The 16,983-nt window shown below is 46.2% G+C and overlaps 1 protein-coding gene across 8 annotated transcripts in view; it reads left to right on the top strand.

Annotated features, from left to right (window-relative positions):
* mtmr1b (myotubularin related protein 1b) overlaps positions 1–16,983 on the top strand; it is a 78,700-nt gene that overhangs the window by 18,885 nt on the left and 42,832 nt on the right. For 4 of the 8 annotated variants that reach the window (XM_038774348.1, XM_038774347.1, XM_038774351.1 and 1 more), the window contains 5 exons: positions 2,313–2,381; positions 3,825–3,900; positions 8,918–9,012; positions 12,393–12,494; positions 13,063–13,164. In XM_038774348.1, coding sequence (XP_038630276.1) covers positions 2,313–2,381; positions 3,825–3,900; positions 8,918–9,012; positions 12,393–12,494; positions 13,063–13,164 — 444 coding nt within the window. Of the gene's footprint in view, positions 1–2,312; positions 2,382–2,551; positions 2,571–3,824; positions 3,901–8,917; positions 9,013–12,392; positions 12,495–13,062; positions 13,165–16,983 lie in introns of those variants that run through there. The other 4 variants (XM_038774350.1, XM_038774349.1, XM_038774353.1 and 1 more) reach the window with 2 other exon arrangements.

Genomic DNA, 16,983 nt, shown 5'->3' with positions numbered 1-16,983 from the left:
TAGTTAATAAAGACTTACAGTTAACCTACATATGACTACGAAGACTTCTTCAGACCTACCAAACTGTAACCAACAACTTGCAACAAGCCCCAGGATAAGCACTGTGCAAATTCTCCCAACATACTTTGGAGGGGACATGGATCGGATGGCGAGCAGGGAGGAGATACTGTTTTATTTGTTTTTCTAACAAATATAGTAGAAAGGCAACATTCCTCTCAGTATCAGTTAGCTGTTCAGTCGTGTTCAATCATGGCAATCTGGGCATGTCCATGCACTAAAAGGGTGAAATGCAGATATTGCTGCCATTGCTGAAATGCCTGTGTTAACTGTGCCATTGCTTACGAACCTACCAGAACACAGAAATGCCATTGTGAGATTTCGTTTAAAATCAAATTGTTCACAGCAATTAGGGAAAATTCTGTCTGTGACAACCTGGTTGTACCTTAAACTTAATATAGCCTGGAAATAGAACTTTGACTAATAGTGACTTGCAAACGTGATTGCAGCCTTTCGCCTTATGTTCACAGCACAGGGGTTGCCTGTATTTCCACAAAGCTGTCTAGTGTGACTTACTACCTGATGTTATTCATCATTGAGGATACAGTGTCAGCTGTTGGTTTTCTGTCCTGTTTTAGAAATGCTCGGCGAGCTCTGCGATCCATTGATTCTAAAGCTGGCCAATAGCAAACTCCGTTGAGGAATCTTGTTAATGCAGTCCTCACAAATTGACTGACGGCTTTGAATCGTCACACGCCCAACAGCAAGCCAATTATGAAATGTCCAATTAAAAAAAAAAGACACTGAGACTTTAAAAATGCAGCAGCATCCAAGCAGAGCACATAAGCACATGCAACCAAAGGTGTAACAGTTCCAAGCCGAAAGGCAGAAATCTCCCCATTCATTGCATATATACAATTCACGCTATTTCCCACCACCCTTTTTGATTTAGTCGCTAGGTTCCCCATGGTAGGATTATGCAGAAAGTAAGGAGGCATGGGATAGTGGGAAATTTGGCCAGTTGGTTAACGAACTGACTAACCGATACAAGTCAGAGAGTAGTGGTGGATGGCAAATATTCAGCCTGGAGCCCAGTTACCTGTGGCGTACCGCAGGGATCAGTTCTGGGTCCTCTGCTGTTTGTGATTTTCATTAACGACTTGGATGAGGGAGTTGAAGGATGGGTCAGTAAATTTGCAGACGATACGAAGATTGGTGGACTTGTGGATAGTGAGGAGGGCTGTTGTCGGCTGCAAAGAGACATAGGATGCAGAGCTGGGCTGGGAAGTGGCAGATGGAGTTTAACCCTGAAAAGTGTGAAGTTGTCCATTTTGGAAGGACAAATATGAAATCGGAATACAGGGTAACGGTAGGGTTCTTGGCAATGTGGAGGAGCAGAGAGACCTTGGGGTCTATGTTCATAGATCTTTGAAAGTTGCCACTCAAGTGGATAGAGCTGTGAAGAAGGCCTATGGTGTGCTAGCGTTCATTAGCAGAGGGATTGAATTTAAGAGCCGTGAGGTGATGATGCAGCTGTACAAAACCTTGGTAAGGCTACATTTGGAGTACTGTGTGCAGTTCTGTTCGCCTCATTTCAGGAAGGATGTGGAAGCTTTGGAAAAGGTGCAAAGGAGATTTACCAGGATGTTGCCTGGAATGGAGAGTAGGTCTTGCGAGGAAAGGTTGAGGGTGCTCGGACTTTTCTCATTAGAACGGAGAAGGATGAGGGGCAACTTGATAGAGGTTTATAAGATGATCAGGGGAATAGATAGAGTAGACAGTCAGAGACTTTTTCCCCGGGTAGAACAAACCATTACAAGGGGACATAAATTTAAGGTGAATGGTGGAAGATATAGGGGGGATGTCAGAGGTAGGTTCTTAACCCAGAGTAGTGGGGCATGGAATGCACTGCCTGTGGAAGTAGATGAGTCGGAAACATTAGGGACCTTCAAGCGGCTATTGGATAGGTACATGGTCGAATGATGGGGTGTAGATTAATTTGTTCTCAATCTAGGACAAAGGTTCGGCACAACATCGTGGGCCGAAGGGCCTGTTCTGTGCTGTATTTTTCCATGTTCTATATATAAACTGGTTCATATGTTTTAAAAGAAAATTGCTTTAAATTGAAATGCTTTACTAAAAAAATTGTTTTACTTTTTATGTATCTATAAACTGTATAAAACTGCTCCCTTTGACGTGTGCTTGCTCTTCCCTTTGCAGTGTTGCATGTAAACTGTAACATACGTTGCCTCTTACCTTGTGCATGCTTCCCCTCCCAAACTTGTGCTTCCCCCACTGCTGACGTTGATCTGCAGGAGAATCAGGATGGACGTAATGGGTCCTGTCCTTCTGATGCTGACCTTGAACTGGGTGTACACTCCTTGGCAAGTGGCAATTTTCTTTATTGAAAATGTGTGATTTTTTCTCTCTTCCCCCCCCCCCCCCCCCCCCCCCCCCCCCCAGCCCTCCTTCTTTGATCTATAGCTGAGAGTACAGACTTCAGCTAACCAGCACCTACCAATGAATGAATTGCATGCAGGTATTTTGGTTTTTGAAACAAAGCAAAAAGCCATGTAAGCAAACTGGTCTCTCATTTCAGATCAAAAGTACTGGTTTTGTGTTGCATGTTTCTGTGTTCTTGCTCCTTCCAGTAGGACAGTGCTACTCTGAATTGGGCAGGTTCAAACGCCGCTCAAGTCATTTTGATTTGCCATTTACTGTATTCTAGTTAAATGAAATTACGCTCAACAGATCGGCGGTCACTTTCCAGTTGCAACATAAAATTGAAACAAAAAAGCATAATTTTTAAAACAATTCTTGAGCCCATGCTCAGTGTGAACGGCTCTTTATGAAGCAATTTGCCTTCAGATTAGTCATCTGCACCTGGTTCAGATTTGCAGTGTTCGAACTTGTTATTGAGACAAATCATTAACTGCAGTGCTTTCTAACACGGCATTATATTGATGTGTACGTTTGTGAAATGGAATGTTCATATATTGGAATAAAATGCTTCAATAAGGGAACTCATTAGCTTGATCTAATAGAGCAATTCGGCTGCTTTGTAATAAAATTCAACACAGCTAAGGCAAAAAGGAAAATGGCTCATAGCATGCTTTGAAGGTTTGGCTGTTCATCTGCATTCACACCATGCAAGAGCATGTTTAATGTTAATCCAGTTATGCTAAATGACTGTGGGCACTGTGTAAATTTGAATGTTTTAGCATTCTGTGCCTTATCCACAGAATGGGCTGCAGTCATCCATCATCATAGAATAGTCAGAAATGTTAGTATTCTGTCAGCAAACTGCCAGGCAAAGATTTACACACTAAAAAGGGGTGAAAGGCCAATAACCTTCTGTTAAGGTAAGTCCAGGTGAAGGTGGACTTTAGCTTGGAAGCGTGTACCGGAATGGATCCAAGAATATGGGTGGTTAAATTTGTAGTGCCACTTTTGGATGGCTCTGTCAGAGAAAGCTGCGGCAAAGTAAAATGCACACTGGAGCCGTTCACTCATTTTGTAACCTGCCATGAGCCGCTTGTTGCAACTCCCCAATTATCCTGTAATGCGCTTGCCCTTTCAGAGAGTCTGAAATATGAAAAAAAAAGCATGATTTTAGTTTGGAATTGGTGAAAAAACTTCAAGTGAAATTGCCAAGCGGGTTTTAGAGAGGGAGCTATGACGGGTTTAATGGCCTGCCTCTCAGATTGTTAGGTAACACTGGAGTTAAGAAAGATAGGGAGGGAAGGAAGGGTCATGATAAAAAGAATACAGAGAAGACGAGATTGATGGGTGAGCTGTGCCTTTAACTGGATTTGGTTAATTGTCAGGTGCTAAGGGATGGAAATAAACTGGCTCAAATGGAGGAGGCACCGCTGTTTCCAGGGGAAGCTATTACAGCAATCGGTAAGTGCTGACTCATTTTACCTATGCTTCTGAGTCGTGTTCCAACCTATTTTTACAGACACTTAATATTGGTATTCTTCAAAAAGAATTGGCGTGTTATATATTATTGGCTACCATATTTAGGGATCCTTAACGCAAGTGAAGAAGGTGGCTGAGAACTGAGACCAGGGGCCATTGTTTTAAGTGTGTTACGGTTGTTTTACTCCAGTCTTGCTTTGAGAATGGTGCCTTAAGCAAAATCTCAAATTATGTCAAGTTCTTATAATGATTAGATTTTTTTTTACTGTACTTTCATAAATGACTTTTTTGGATCATATTGGCCCTGCAATAACTGGAATGATTTACCATTGATGTTTAAATGTGGGGGATTGGGCCGAGGTAGGGTGCTCTTTCGGAGGGTTGGTGCAGACTCGATGGGTTGAATGGCCTTCTGCACTGGAGGGATTCTATGATGAGCTTTTATTTGTTTCCCCACCCTGCCTCAGTTTTTGCTCCTGCTTTCCTGCAGGCAGGGAACAATTAGGATCTAGTTCCATCGTACTGAAATCTCTACTCACCTTGTGTAAGCTAAGGAAGTGAGAGTCAACAGGCTATTGAACCGCGTTGTATCGGGCACAATCATTTCCCAGCAGCAATCAGTGGATAGTGAGAGTAGTGAATTCCTGGTTCTCCCTACACCCTGCTTCCCCTGGAAACTGAGGAGAGGGAAGGAGCTTATTGCTATCCAGGCTACAGTCAGTACTGACCAGAGAACAAATCTAAGATTGCCTGGCCTGTGCAGCTCACTTCCACACTAGGCAGTGCATGCACAAGTGGAGCTATGGGGGAAGTCTGTGCCAATTAAATACTTCCATTTACAAACTTTCAATAATTCAGAACTCTTAACACTTCGTCCTCGCTGACAAATATCCTCACTCTCATTGCCCCATCTGCCCCATCACTCCATCCTCATTTAATCCATTGGCTCCCAACTGTCAGCTTCAAGATCTCCATCCTCCAAAGCCTTACTCCACAATCAGCTGTCAAGTGATTTGAAGCAGGGGCAGATAAATGAATTTGAAATACAGATCAGTCAGAATCTAATTAAACAACAAAACAGGGTCAAGGGTCTGCATTGCTTATTGCTGATCATATGTTAACCCATTTGGGTAAAGCTACACTAGTTGAGGCGCCTGTTCTTGAATTTGAATGATTGCAGTCAATTTCAACTCCTTTGGAATTCCGTCTGTTCCCCTTGTTAACCAATCCCAACTCCAGATTTCTCTATGTTGTGTTTACTTGTGACGCACTTTGTGCTATGTGTGTTTTTAATGCAAGGAGCCAGCGGCGTGCAGAGGTCTGGTGATGCCCGGGGCAAATCTTGATTGTATGCCCCAAAGACTCAAGTATAAGGCCTAATATACTGAGAAATATTATGAGAAAGGAAAACATTTTACACAGATGAAACATGAAATAAACGCTTTATTCGATTTTAATATTAATCAATCAAATTTATTAAGTTCTTTTCCCCAAATGATACCTCCTGTCACAAAACACCTGAACTACTTCACTTTTTACATCAGCTGTGAGAAATTTTTTTTCAATGCTTATTAAAGCCAGGTTGCTCAGTCGCTCCTGTGACATAGAAGACCTCAGATATGTTTTTATTAATTTCAGTTTTGAAAATGACCTTTCACAGCTTGCGACTGAAAATGCAATTGTAAGCAGTAATCTGTATGAAACACACAGCTTCGGAAAGACATCCCTCCCATACTGCAGTAAAGACTCCAGAGCATCTTTAGGATCAGGGGGAACTCTATTCCCTCCAGCTCGAAGGAGCTTCACAAAATCAATAATTTCGTCATATAACTGAATTGCAACCACATCATTGTCATAATAATTTGCAAAGTCTGAACATTCCTTTTTTAATTTCTCTCTTTCTTGTTCATCGTCAATCACTACTGAATTCAAGTTCAGAAGAAAAGAAAATCGGTCACTGAGTCTTTGAAGACGGACACTGCGGTCTTCAATTTCAGTTTTTAATCTGTTCACAATCTCTACCATTACTCTATTCATTTCTTCTTATGCCGTCAGTCCACTATCTCTTGCTGACTCTCCAGGCATTCTTCTTCTTCTCCTTGTTCGTGCAATTGGTATTCCCCAATTTTCACAATATTCATTGGCTAAATCTATTGCATTGTGGATAATTTTGTCACTCTTCAAATTCAAGATATGAATAAGTCCTCTCAGATCACAAGAAGCTTCATGGAACCCCATTTTCGGATCCTGCAAACGTTTTGAGACTTTCTCCACTGATGATAAAACTGAGTACCAAAAATTTAATAAAGCTATAAACGGGAACTGTTGAATAGAGTTAAGTAGCGATCCTGCATCAGATTTAGTTTCCCTTGAAAATTCTCCTTCCAGCAGGTGTTGAAGGCTTGCAATAACGTTGTCACACTCTTCGTGGATTACTTGCACAGCATCATGGCTGGAACTCCATCTTGTGTCACACTGTCTTTTCACAGTCCGAGTGACAAATGATTTTAACACTTCCCAACGAGAAGTAGATGAAGAAAAAAAAGTAAAGAGTTTTTCTAGAATGCCAAAAAATGTAACAACAACAGGTTGCACCTCACTTGCATGGACACAGGCCAAATTGAGGCTGTGGTTCTCGCAGTTCACAAACACAGCTTTTGGGTTAACTTCAAGAATTTTTTGTTGAACACCTCCTCTCACTCCAGCCATAACTGCTGCGTTATCATATGCTTGACCACGACAGTCATTCATGGAAATTTTGTCTTCTTCCAATTTTTCCTGAATTTTATTTACCAGGCTGACTGCATCTTTCTTGTTGACTTGAAAAAATCCCAGAAATGTCTCCTTTATTTCTAATTTTCTGTTTTCATCAATATGAACGTAACGCAGAATTTCAGAAACCTGATCTTCATGGGCAATATCTGGAGTTGAATCCAGCATTATGCTAAAATATTTTGCGTCCTTAATTTCGGAAATTATATTTTTCTTGACAGTTTCACCAAGAAGATTGATTATTTCGTTTTGAATTCTGTTGGACAAGTAGGTGACACTTTTTGGTTTCTCTTTCCCTCTCTGCAAGTGTTTTGCTAAGATGTCATCATATTTGGCCAAAAGTCTGATTGTTGCTAGAAAGTTTCCTGTATTTTCACTGACTGTCTCCCCTGGCTCTGATAACCCAGATATTCCTTCTCCTCGATGTCCACGATAGGCCAGATTCTGTTTTGCCAGAAAGGATATAACCTCGACAATCCGTTCAGTTATAGCTTTCCATCTTTTCTTTTCAGCAGACATTTGCTGTTGAAGTTCAGCATCTATCGTAGTTGAATGATGGAGTCGAACTACAAGGTTCAGGTATTCCCTCATGTGAGCTCTATGAGAAGGGCTTTTCCCATGGTCAGGTATTGTTGGATTTAATTTTCTCCAAGTGGAGAAACCGTCTTCCTTTCCAAAGTTTGACACAGACGACAAATGCTCCTTTTAAAACAAAAAGCAAACAAAACAGTAGCATGCTTTCCGATATGGAGAGTATAACAACCATTTTCTCACCACAATTTCTCCGTTTGTGGAAACTTTATCAAACCACTGTTTGGAAAATGATCTCCCATCCTTCTCAGCAAATGGACCACTTTTATTCTGATATCTTTCAGGGCCATGTTGTAATATTGTCATCTTCAAATGATCTGGAATCGGTTTCTTCAAACAGCCAAAATCGCTTCTTTGCAAAAATATGCAAATATCTTCTTTATTTTCTTCACATGGATCATCATGCTGACAACGAGACTGAGGAGAGAGAGTATTATGTTCTGACCGAGCTGAATCCGTATCAGAAAATTCCTTCTCTGCACCCACATCATCTTTTACTTCTCTAGGTTCTCCTACTTCTTCTTTACTTCCTTTTATCCATGCATCTAATGCCCCTCTTTGATGGGACTCTTCTTCGACTCTGGCCCTCTTTTTTTTCCTGTTCTGTGCTCCACTCGGTTGTACACAAAATACTCGTAACATTTCATTTTCTATCTCAAAAACCGTAAGACGCATGAGAAAATGGGAAGAAAATGGTAAACAATCGGTCAGTTGCAGACGGATAAACCATATTTCATTTCTTTGTTCCTTCGTATCAAATTATTTCACACTGATTCTCCACTGATAATTTTGTGCAATTTATATCATAGATTTGCAAATTAGTGGTATCTGTATTCGAATATTAGCATGTTAAGGAATAAATGTCTCCTATTCCGAGATTAAATGCCATAGCAGTCCTCTGATCATCCAGGCTTCACTCTTACTACATCCCACATAAATATTTCATTAAATATTGCCAAAAAACCTATAACAACTGTAGTTGCACCTGTTCTAGAGCTATTCACTGACCTGAGTAGGTAAAAGAACTAATCTAGATGCACAAAAAGCTGAAGAAAAGACGAGTTATGACTCGAGGAAACGCAGGAACGAACAGCCACGTCTGCTTGTTGCTTTTGATGGTTGCTGAAATTTTAAAATTACTATCTTATTTCCTTCTCTGGGGCAGCACGGTGGCCTAGTGGTTAGCACAACCACCTCACGGAACTGAGGTCCCAGGTTCGATCCCGGCTCTGGGTCAATGTCCGTGTGGAGTTTGCACATTCTCCCCGTGTCTGCGTTGGTTTTGCCCCCACAACCCAAAAAATGTGCAGAGTAGGTGGATTGGCCACGCTAAATTGCCCCTTAATTGAAAAAAATAATTGGGTAATCTAAATTTTAAAAAAAAAATTAAAAAAAAAAAAAAATTTTTTTTTTTTCCTTCTCTGATTGGATGCCCCCATCCAATGGATGCCCGGGGCCAATGCACCGTCGGCCCCCCCCTCTGCACGCCACTGCAAGGAGCACTTAATAATTGTCGAGTGGTAGGTCCTCGATACAGGCAGGGCAGTGCGGAGTAACAGCAACTCCTGTTTGCTGCATATGCAAAATGATTCAGGCAGAATAAAATGGACGTATAAGAAATCTGTTTACTCCCCAGCTAAAGACGTCACGTACATCTGTCCTTTCATTGGGGCCATTAGTGGAACACTTACTGTGACCGAATACAAATTGTACTTCAAAAGTGTGCTGCGGGTAAGTTAAACAAGACTGATGTTGTGCGCTTCGCAGAGTTTAATGAAATCCTGTGTGTGCTTCATAGAGTTTGATGAAATCCTGAAAGCAAGCGCTAAGGCCGGGTCTTCGCACCGCCTCTATATCTTAGGTTACGGAGCACATGTGAATGTGCTGGGATTTTACATTTAACCGTCTGTCAACTACAAACCAAAATTTCTACCAGTTTTATCCTCAGGATAAACTTTTCTGAATTCCATTGAGTGGAAAGATTTAAGAGAAAATTTGTAAATTGGATCTATATTCTCTGGAGCTAAGAATGAGAGGGGATCTCATTGAAACATATCAAATTCTGAAAGTGTTTGATACAGTTGATGCTGAGAGATTGTTTCTGCTGGTCGGGGAATCTAAAACACAGGGACACTGTCTCTGGATAAAGGGCCCGATCATTTGGGAGAAATGACTTCACTCACAGGGCTGTGAATCTTCAAAATTCGCTATCCCAGAGGATTGTGGCTGCTCCATTGTTAAATACGTTTAAGGCTGGGGCAGATGGATTTTGGTCTCTGGGAATTAAGAGCAAAGCGGAGCGGGAATGGGGAGGAAAGTGGAGTTAAAGCCCAAGAGCAATCATGATTGTATTGAATGGTGGAGCAGGCTCCAAGGCCATTTGGTCCACTCCTGTTATTTCTTGTGTTCTTGTCTGTTTCTGCAAGAGACAACGGGCGCAATTCTCTCCCCCCCCCCCCCCCCACCCCCACCACACCACACTGGGTGGGAGAATCGCGGGGGCGCCGGGCGAGTCCCGCCACGCCACCCCGGCACCCGCACGCGATTCTCCCACCCCCCCCAAACCAGCGCGCCGAGATTTACGGCTGGCCGCTCGGAGAATCGCCGCTCGCCGTTTGTAACGAGCGAGCGGCGATTCTCCGGCCCGAATGGGCCGTGCCCAATACGACGTGTTCCCGCCGGCGCCGACCACACCTGGTCGCTGCAGGCGTGAACAGCACGGGAACGCTGGGGGGGGGGGGGGTGGGGGCCGGGGGGGGGGGGGGGGGAGGGGGGATCCAGCACCGGGGGGGGGGGGGTGCTGAAAAGGGGTCTGGCCCGCGATCGGTGCCCTGCCTCTCTGAAGGAGGCACTCCTTTCCTCCGCCGCCCTGCAAGATCACGCCGACATTTCTTGCGCACGCAGGGAGGACGGCAACCGCGCATATATGCAGGTTGGCACCAGCCAACCTGCGCATGCGCGGGTGACGTTTAATTTACGCGGCACCGCTCCTAGCCCCCCGGGGGTGGGAGAATAGGGGGCGAGGAGCGGCCTCCGACGCCGGAGTGAAACACTCTGGTTTTCACTCCGGCGTGGGCACTTAGGGCGCAATTCTCCACTCCCACGCCGGGTGGGAGAATTGTGGGAGGGCCGCTCTGGCACCCCCACGATTCTCCCACCCCCCCAAAATGGCGTGTTGCGTTTTGCGACACGCCGCTCGGAGAATCGCGGGCCGCCGTTTTTCACGGCCACTCGCGATTCTTCGACCCGGCTGGGCCGAGCGGCCTGCCGTTCCCGACCGGTTCACGCCGGCGGCAACCACACCTGGTCGCTGCCGGCGTGAACATGGCGCCAAAAGCTGGTTTGTGGCTTGTGGGGGGCGGATAGGGGAGTGAGCACCACGACCGTGCTCGGGAGGGGATTGGCCCGCAATTGGTGCCCACTCTTTCCCCTCCGCCGCCCCGCAAGGTCAAGCCGCCACGTCTTGCGGGGCAGCGGAGGGGAAGACGGCAATCGCGCATGCGCGGGTTGGCGCCGGCTAACCTGCGCATGTGCGGCTGACGTCATTAGGCACGCTGCCCGCGTCATTCTCGGCGTGCCGGGCCTTGACGCCAGCGACAAAGCCCCGCGGCCGAGATTTACGGCACGCCCCTCCTAGCTCCCGGGGGGGGGGGGGGGGGGGGGGGGGGAATAGGAGGCGAGGAGCGGCCTCCGACGCCGCCGTGAACCTCTCCGGGTTTCACGACAGCGTCGGGCCTTGTGGAGAATTCTGCCCTTAGTCTCATGTTGGGAGAATCCCGCCCAAGAATGCCATTTCTATTTCATTTTCTATTGACCTATTTTTTAAATATATATATATAATCTGTATATATATTTACTGCTTTTATATCTCCTTTGTTCTGTCAATTGCGTCTTGCTATATATTGCTTCTCAGCCTAGGGGATGGTAGGGTCACCTGGTTGTAAGGTTCCTACCAGGGGATCTTTCCTGGTGTCCCATAGGGGAGTGTGTCACCTTGCTGATCTACTAAATGATGTTCTGGAGGGAGACCCAGTATATGACGATGAATGTTTGTGGCTCTTCACACGACCACCTGGAGCTAATTTAGCATAGCCAATCCACCTGCACATCTTTGGACTGTGGGAGGAAACCGGAGCACTCGAAGGAGACCCACGCAAACACGGGGAAAATGTGCAAACTCCACAGTCACCCGAGGTCGAATCAAACCCTGGTCCCTGGCACTGTGAGACAGCAGTGCTAATCACCGTGCTACCCTTCTTGAAGTGTAGTCTCTATGCTCCCTATTCCAGCAACATCCTCCAGCCCTCAGTCAACCAATTGTGGCCTTCAGTTGCCTGGACCTCAAGCCCTGAAATTCTATGTCCTGTAAGATGTTCTGTCTCAGTTGGTTAGCTCATCAACTGTCTCATATGGCTCAGTATCAAATTTTATCTTAATGCTTTTATGAAGCACCTTGTGACATTTTACTATATAAACGGTGCTGTATAAATGCAAGTTCTTGTTCTTCTTGTTGTAATTAAGGAAACTCCGTAGCTAGTCTGGGCACAGTAAACTCTCACAAATGAGGAGATATTGAGAAAGTAATTTAGCGAATACTGCGTGAGGGATAAAGACACCTCAACAGACGAAGAAGTGGCACGGGGGGGGGTTAGGGTTGAGTGGAAAGATTTAAGTAGAACAACAGAAAATTTCACCCCGTTTCTCTCAGATTTACTATTTAGTGCAAATCATCCCTCAAGGGCAGCACGATAGCATAGTGGTTAGTACAGTTGCTTCACAGCTCCAGGGTCCCAGGCTCGATTCCCCGCTGGGTGACTGTCTGTGCAGAGTCTGCACGTTCTCCCCGTGTCTGCGTGGGTTTCCTTCGGGTGCTCTGGTTTCCTCCCACAGTCCAAAGATGTGCGGGTTAGGTGGATTAGCCATGCTAAATTGCCCTTTGTGTCCAAAACATGTTAAGTGGGGGTTACTGGGTTACAGGGATAGGGGAGATACGTGGGCTTCAGTAGGGTGCTCTTTGTAAGGGCTAGTTTAGACTCGATGGGCCGAATGGCCTCCTTCTGCACTGTAAATTCTATGATTCTATAACTTACAGATTTGTATTTATAAACTAGGAGCCGCCTTTCACCCTCGATGTTCCACTTGGAGTTGTGAATCGAATTGAAAGGATTGCTGGCATTCAAGAGAATTCCTGTGGCCTGGAAATTGTGTGCAAGGTAATATGTTTCCTGTTTGCGATATATCTACTGGAAGAAAAGATTACAAGGACGTAGTAGCCATGGTGCATTGTCAGATTTTTGTCAGCTGAAGGTGTTAAAATTTGTGGGGCAGATGTAGGTATATATGGAGTTAGTTACAGATTGGCCGGGATCTCCGTGAACAGATTTGAGGGGCTGAATGGCCTGCTCCTGTTCCAGCATATGGCGGTGTGAAACCAGTTGGTGAGCAATGTTGACAGCAGAGCAAATTCTACAATAAAGTTGTTGCATTCTCTTGGAAAATGAAGTTTCTTTTGAACTTTTCAACTTTTCCTTTTCTTTGTTCCCCAGAATTATTGTCTTAGTTTTGCACTGTTCAGCAATTTTACAATCATCTACAGTTGCCTTCATTGTACAGAACAATACATAGTGCTGTCTTGTTCGGTCAAGTTTGTAGCTGCAATTCTCAACTTTGTGTCGGAAAAGCTAAAGTACAATCAGGCCACACGTGTATCAAACCTTTTTAAGCTTTGTATTTATACCTCTGGACATTATTAGATTTGATGCTTTCCAACTATCTTAACAGGATATGAGAAATCTGCGGTTTGCTTACAAACAGGAAGAGCATGGTAAACTCGAGATCTTTGAGAACCTAATGCAGTTTGCCTTTCCTGTCTCCAAGAACTTGGTAAGTCTGTTAAATTGTGCAGCAGGTGTAACGTCGATAGTTGCTTGACGAGCTACCCGATTAAAAAAAAAAATTGCTGATAAGTATTTGAATGCGCAAGTGCTTTATATAGTACGCTGACAGGAAGTTAGAAGACACGGCTTATGTTTGTATGTAAGCTGTTGTGGGCGGTGCGTACCAGCTTTATCCCCGTCATTGTTACATGCAGCTAAAGTTGTTGTCGTAATGTCATTACGGTACAGATGGATGCCATTTGGCCCATTGTGTCCATTGCTGCCTCTCTATAGAGCAATCCAGCTAGTGGATCATTGTCTTAAGTTATTTGTCCATTTCCTGTGTTCATTTCTCTCCTCAATACCCTCCGCTGGGCATGACTGACCTTCTACTAAGTGCCCATCATTCACTGAACACTGACCACCTGCAGGTATATGACCATGCGGTACCTCAGATCTTGCCTGATGTTGGTACATGTGCCCCCTCTGCCAGGAGCCAATGGACACTGATCCAGACTGTGAACCTCCTCGAATTCCCACCAGCCACACGGCCCTTCCACTGCCCACCAAAGCTCTGCGCTGTGATCAGAGTCGGTGCCTGCATTGTTGAGTTGTCCAGTTGGAGAATAAATCTGCCACCTTTTGTTCTGAATACTTTCAGGCAATTGATCGGCCCTTAACATTTCTTTGACTGGAGAGAGCAGTTGTATGTCTAACCCGACAGGAATCTGTTGAAGGGAACACCATTTTTAGTATTTATTGACTATACAACATTAAGAAGTGTTTTGGCACTATCCTGCCTGCCTATTGTACCACTGTCGGAATCTACACATTCTCTTCTCTCCTGAAGTGGTCACCTTACTTGGGGAGAATTGCATTTTCTACAGGAAGTTAGAATTGTTGTCCAAGTAAAATTAAACATGGAAATAAGTGCTTGGAAGATTCATTGGACAAATTGCCGCGGCAAATGAGATTTTAAAAAGTAAAATTCAGTCATTCTGAATCATTTCAAAGAATGCCTTTCAAGGAATGCTTAAATTTTTATTAACATTGGGTCAACTTCAGACTGAATACAATGAAGCCCCAGGTCTGAATCTGACGGTTTCATTGGTCATATCGCTCTCTGGCTTTAAAAGGACACCGTTCGGTTGTTTGGGGAGTTGTGGTAGGGGCGGTGGAAGAGAACACTGAGGATTGCACTCTAATCTGCCGCACTCCACTGAACTGCAGTGTAATTTGAGATCAGTGCCGCACTCAATAGCCATTCAGTGCCTAATGGTGACAGGCCACAGTTGTTCCCCAGAACTGTCCGTCACGATCAATCACTGGATACACAATCAAGATGTTTACTTGTCATTCTCGAGTGAAATGACCACTGGCAGCCCCACAGAGGCCCAGTGATCCCAGGGCGAGGTACTGCCAACTGCAGCACTGTGCAGAAGTGGGAGTGCTGCTGAAACCCATCATTTCATTTCAGGAAGAATAACGGTCACGTGAAACAGATTTATAGAAACCCGTAGACTTGTAAATGCCATTGGATATGGGGAAGCAGCTGCACTCTTTTCTCCAAGGCCTAATGAAGTTCCAGGTTAAAACAGGTTTTATATGCATGCAAGTTAAAATTCTTCAAATTGAGTTCTGGTTGTAAGATTTTCACTGTTCATAGAATCGTAGAAAATAGGAGCAAGTAAAATTAATACTTTCAAATAAAGTAAAGACAAATTCGGGTCTGCGTAGTTTAAGTGTTGGAAAGAGCCAGTGAAACTATGCGAATCACACATGACAAACGCTGAAATGACACCAGTCTGACACACCTGAGAGTCAATTTACTACTGCAGATATTTGAATTTGCCAGAGCTTAGTAGTTCTGTTTAAATAATATAACCTGGGACAATTTTATGATCCAAGTAATCCCAATACCTTAACTTTCAGAGAATAACTGGGTAAGCTCACTGTTGGAAGTGCTTTACTTCCAATAGTGACCCCTGCACAGGCCTCCCTCAGCAAACCATGGCCATTGACAGCTTGTCAACTCACCTGGCTGTAAAATACCCAGGAGAAAGTGATAACGAGCCCGGATGTAGCGATATTGACACAGTTTTAGCTTCACAAACTAATATAGGTAAATGTACCGCACATGTATGTTAATTTACACACCTCTACAAAGCATTCATTGAGAAACTTAGAGTTTGGAATTCTGGCATGAACTTATCAGACATGTCGTCACATCTTGGTGCAGTTTGTGGCATTTTTGCCCAGTAGTTACAAATGATTCAGATTTGTCACCTGCCTGTTCTCCACCCAGAACATCCCCAGTCCCTGTTCTCCACCCAGACTGTTAACTCTAATAGTATCCAGTGGAGGAATGATACAGAAGGAATCTTGTCTTGGTTCCCCACACCAAACTTAACACTCATTATCTGTGCTTTGCAATTCAATTGGCTTTAGAAGGTAATTGTCAAAGGATACAATAGATAAGACATTGACACAGACCTCCTACCCTTTGGACACACTGGTTGAAGATATCTCGTATGTTAATCATGTCTCTACCTCAGTTGGTCAGCTTGTTCACCTGTTATGTGCAAAGTTGGTGGATCGAGACCATCCAGGAACGGAACCTTCACTATTTATCTCCACCACCCTCACCACTCCCCACACGCCACTCCCCCATCGCCACTCCCTCCCCCCGCTCGCCACTCCCTCCCCCCGCTCGCCACTCCCTCCCCCCGCTAGCCCCCCCACCTTCCCCCCTCCCCGCTCAGCCCACTCACTCACCCGCTCGCCACTCCCTCACCCGCATCGCCACTTCCCTACCCACTGCTCGGCAATTCCTTCCCCTCCCCTGCCACTCCCCCCCCCTCGCTATTCCCCACCGCACGCCATGCCACCCTCGCCTCCCCCTCACCATGCCCCCCTCCCCACACCCCTACTCCCCACACCCCTCCTCCCCACACCCCTCCTCCCCACTCCGCCCCTCCCCACTCCGCCCCTCGTCCACTCTGCCCCTCGCCACTCCCCCTCGCCCCCTCCCCTTGCCCTTCCCCCCTCGCCACTCCCCTCTCACCACTCCCCCTCGCCACTCTCCCTCGCCTCTCCTTGCCACTCCGCCCCTCCCCCCTCGCCACATCCCCCTCGACACCACCCTCGCCACATCCCCCTCGACACCACCCTCGCCTCCCCCTCGCTACTCCGCCCCTCATCCCTCCCCCTCTCGCCACAACCCCCTCACCACCCCGCCCCCTCACTGCTCCCCCCTCGCCACCCTCCCCCCTCGCCACTCCCCCTCACCACTCCCCCCTCGCCACCCTCCCCCCTCGCCACTCCCCCCTCACCACTCCCCCCTTACCACTCCCCCCTTACCACTCCCCCCTCGCCACTCCCCTTCCTCCACCTCGCCGCTCCCCATCGCCGCTCCCCCCTTGCCACTCCCCCTTGCAACTCCCCCCTCGCCACTCCCCCGTCACCACACCCCACCCCCTCACCACTCCCCCCTCGCCACTCTACCCCCCTCGCCACTCTACCCCCCTCGCCACTCTCCCCACTCGCCACTCTCCCCACTCGCCACTCTCCCCCCCCTCGCCACTTTCCCCCTCGCCACTTTCCCCCTCGCCACTTTCCCCCTCGCCACTCTCCCCCTCGCCACTCTCCCCCTCGCCACTCTCCCCCTCGCCACTCTCCCCCCTCGCCACTCTCCCCCCTCGCCACTCTCCCCCCTCGCCACTCTCCCCTCGCCACTCTCCCCTCGCCACTCCCGCATCACCACTCCCTCCTCGTGTCTCCCACCTCACCACTCCCCCTTGCCACTCTCCCTCACCACTCCACCCTC

This window comes from Scyliorhinus canicula, chromosome 17 (genome assembly GCF_902713615.1).
Source record: "Scyliorhinus canicula chromosome 17, sScyCan1.1, whole genome shotgun sequence".
NCBI classification, from domain to species: Eukaryota; Metazoa; Chordata; class Chondrichthyes; order Carcharhiniformes; family Scyliorhinidae; genus Scyliorhinus; species Scyliorhinus canicula.
Note: the sequence above shows the minus strand (reverse complement) of the source record. Positions and strands in the feature narration are given on the sequence as shown.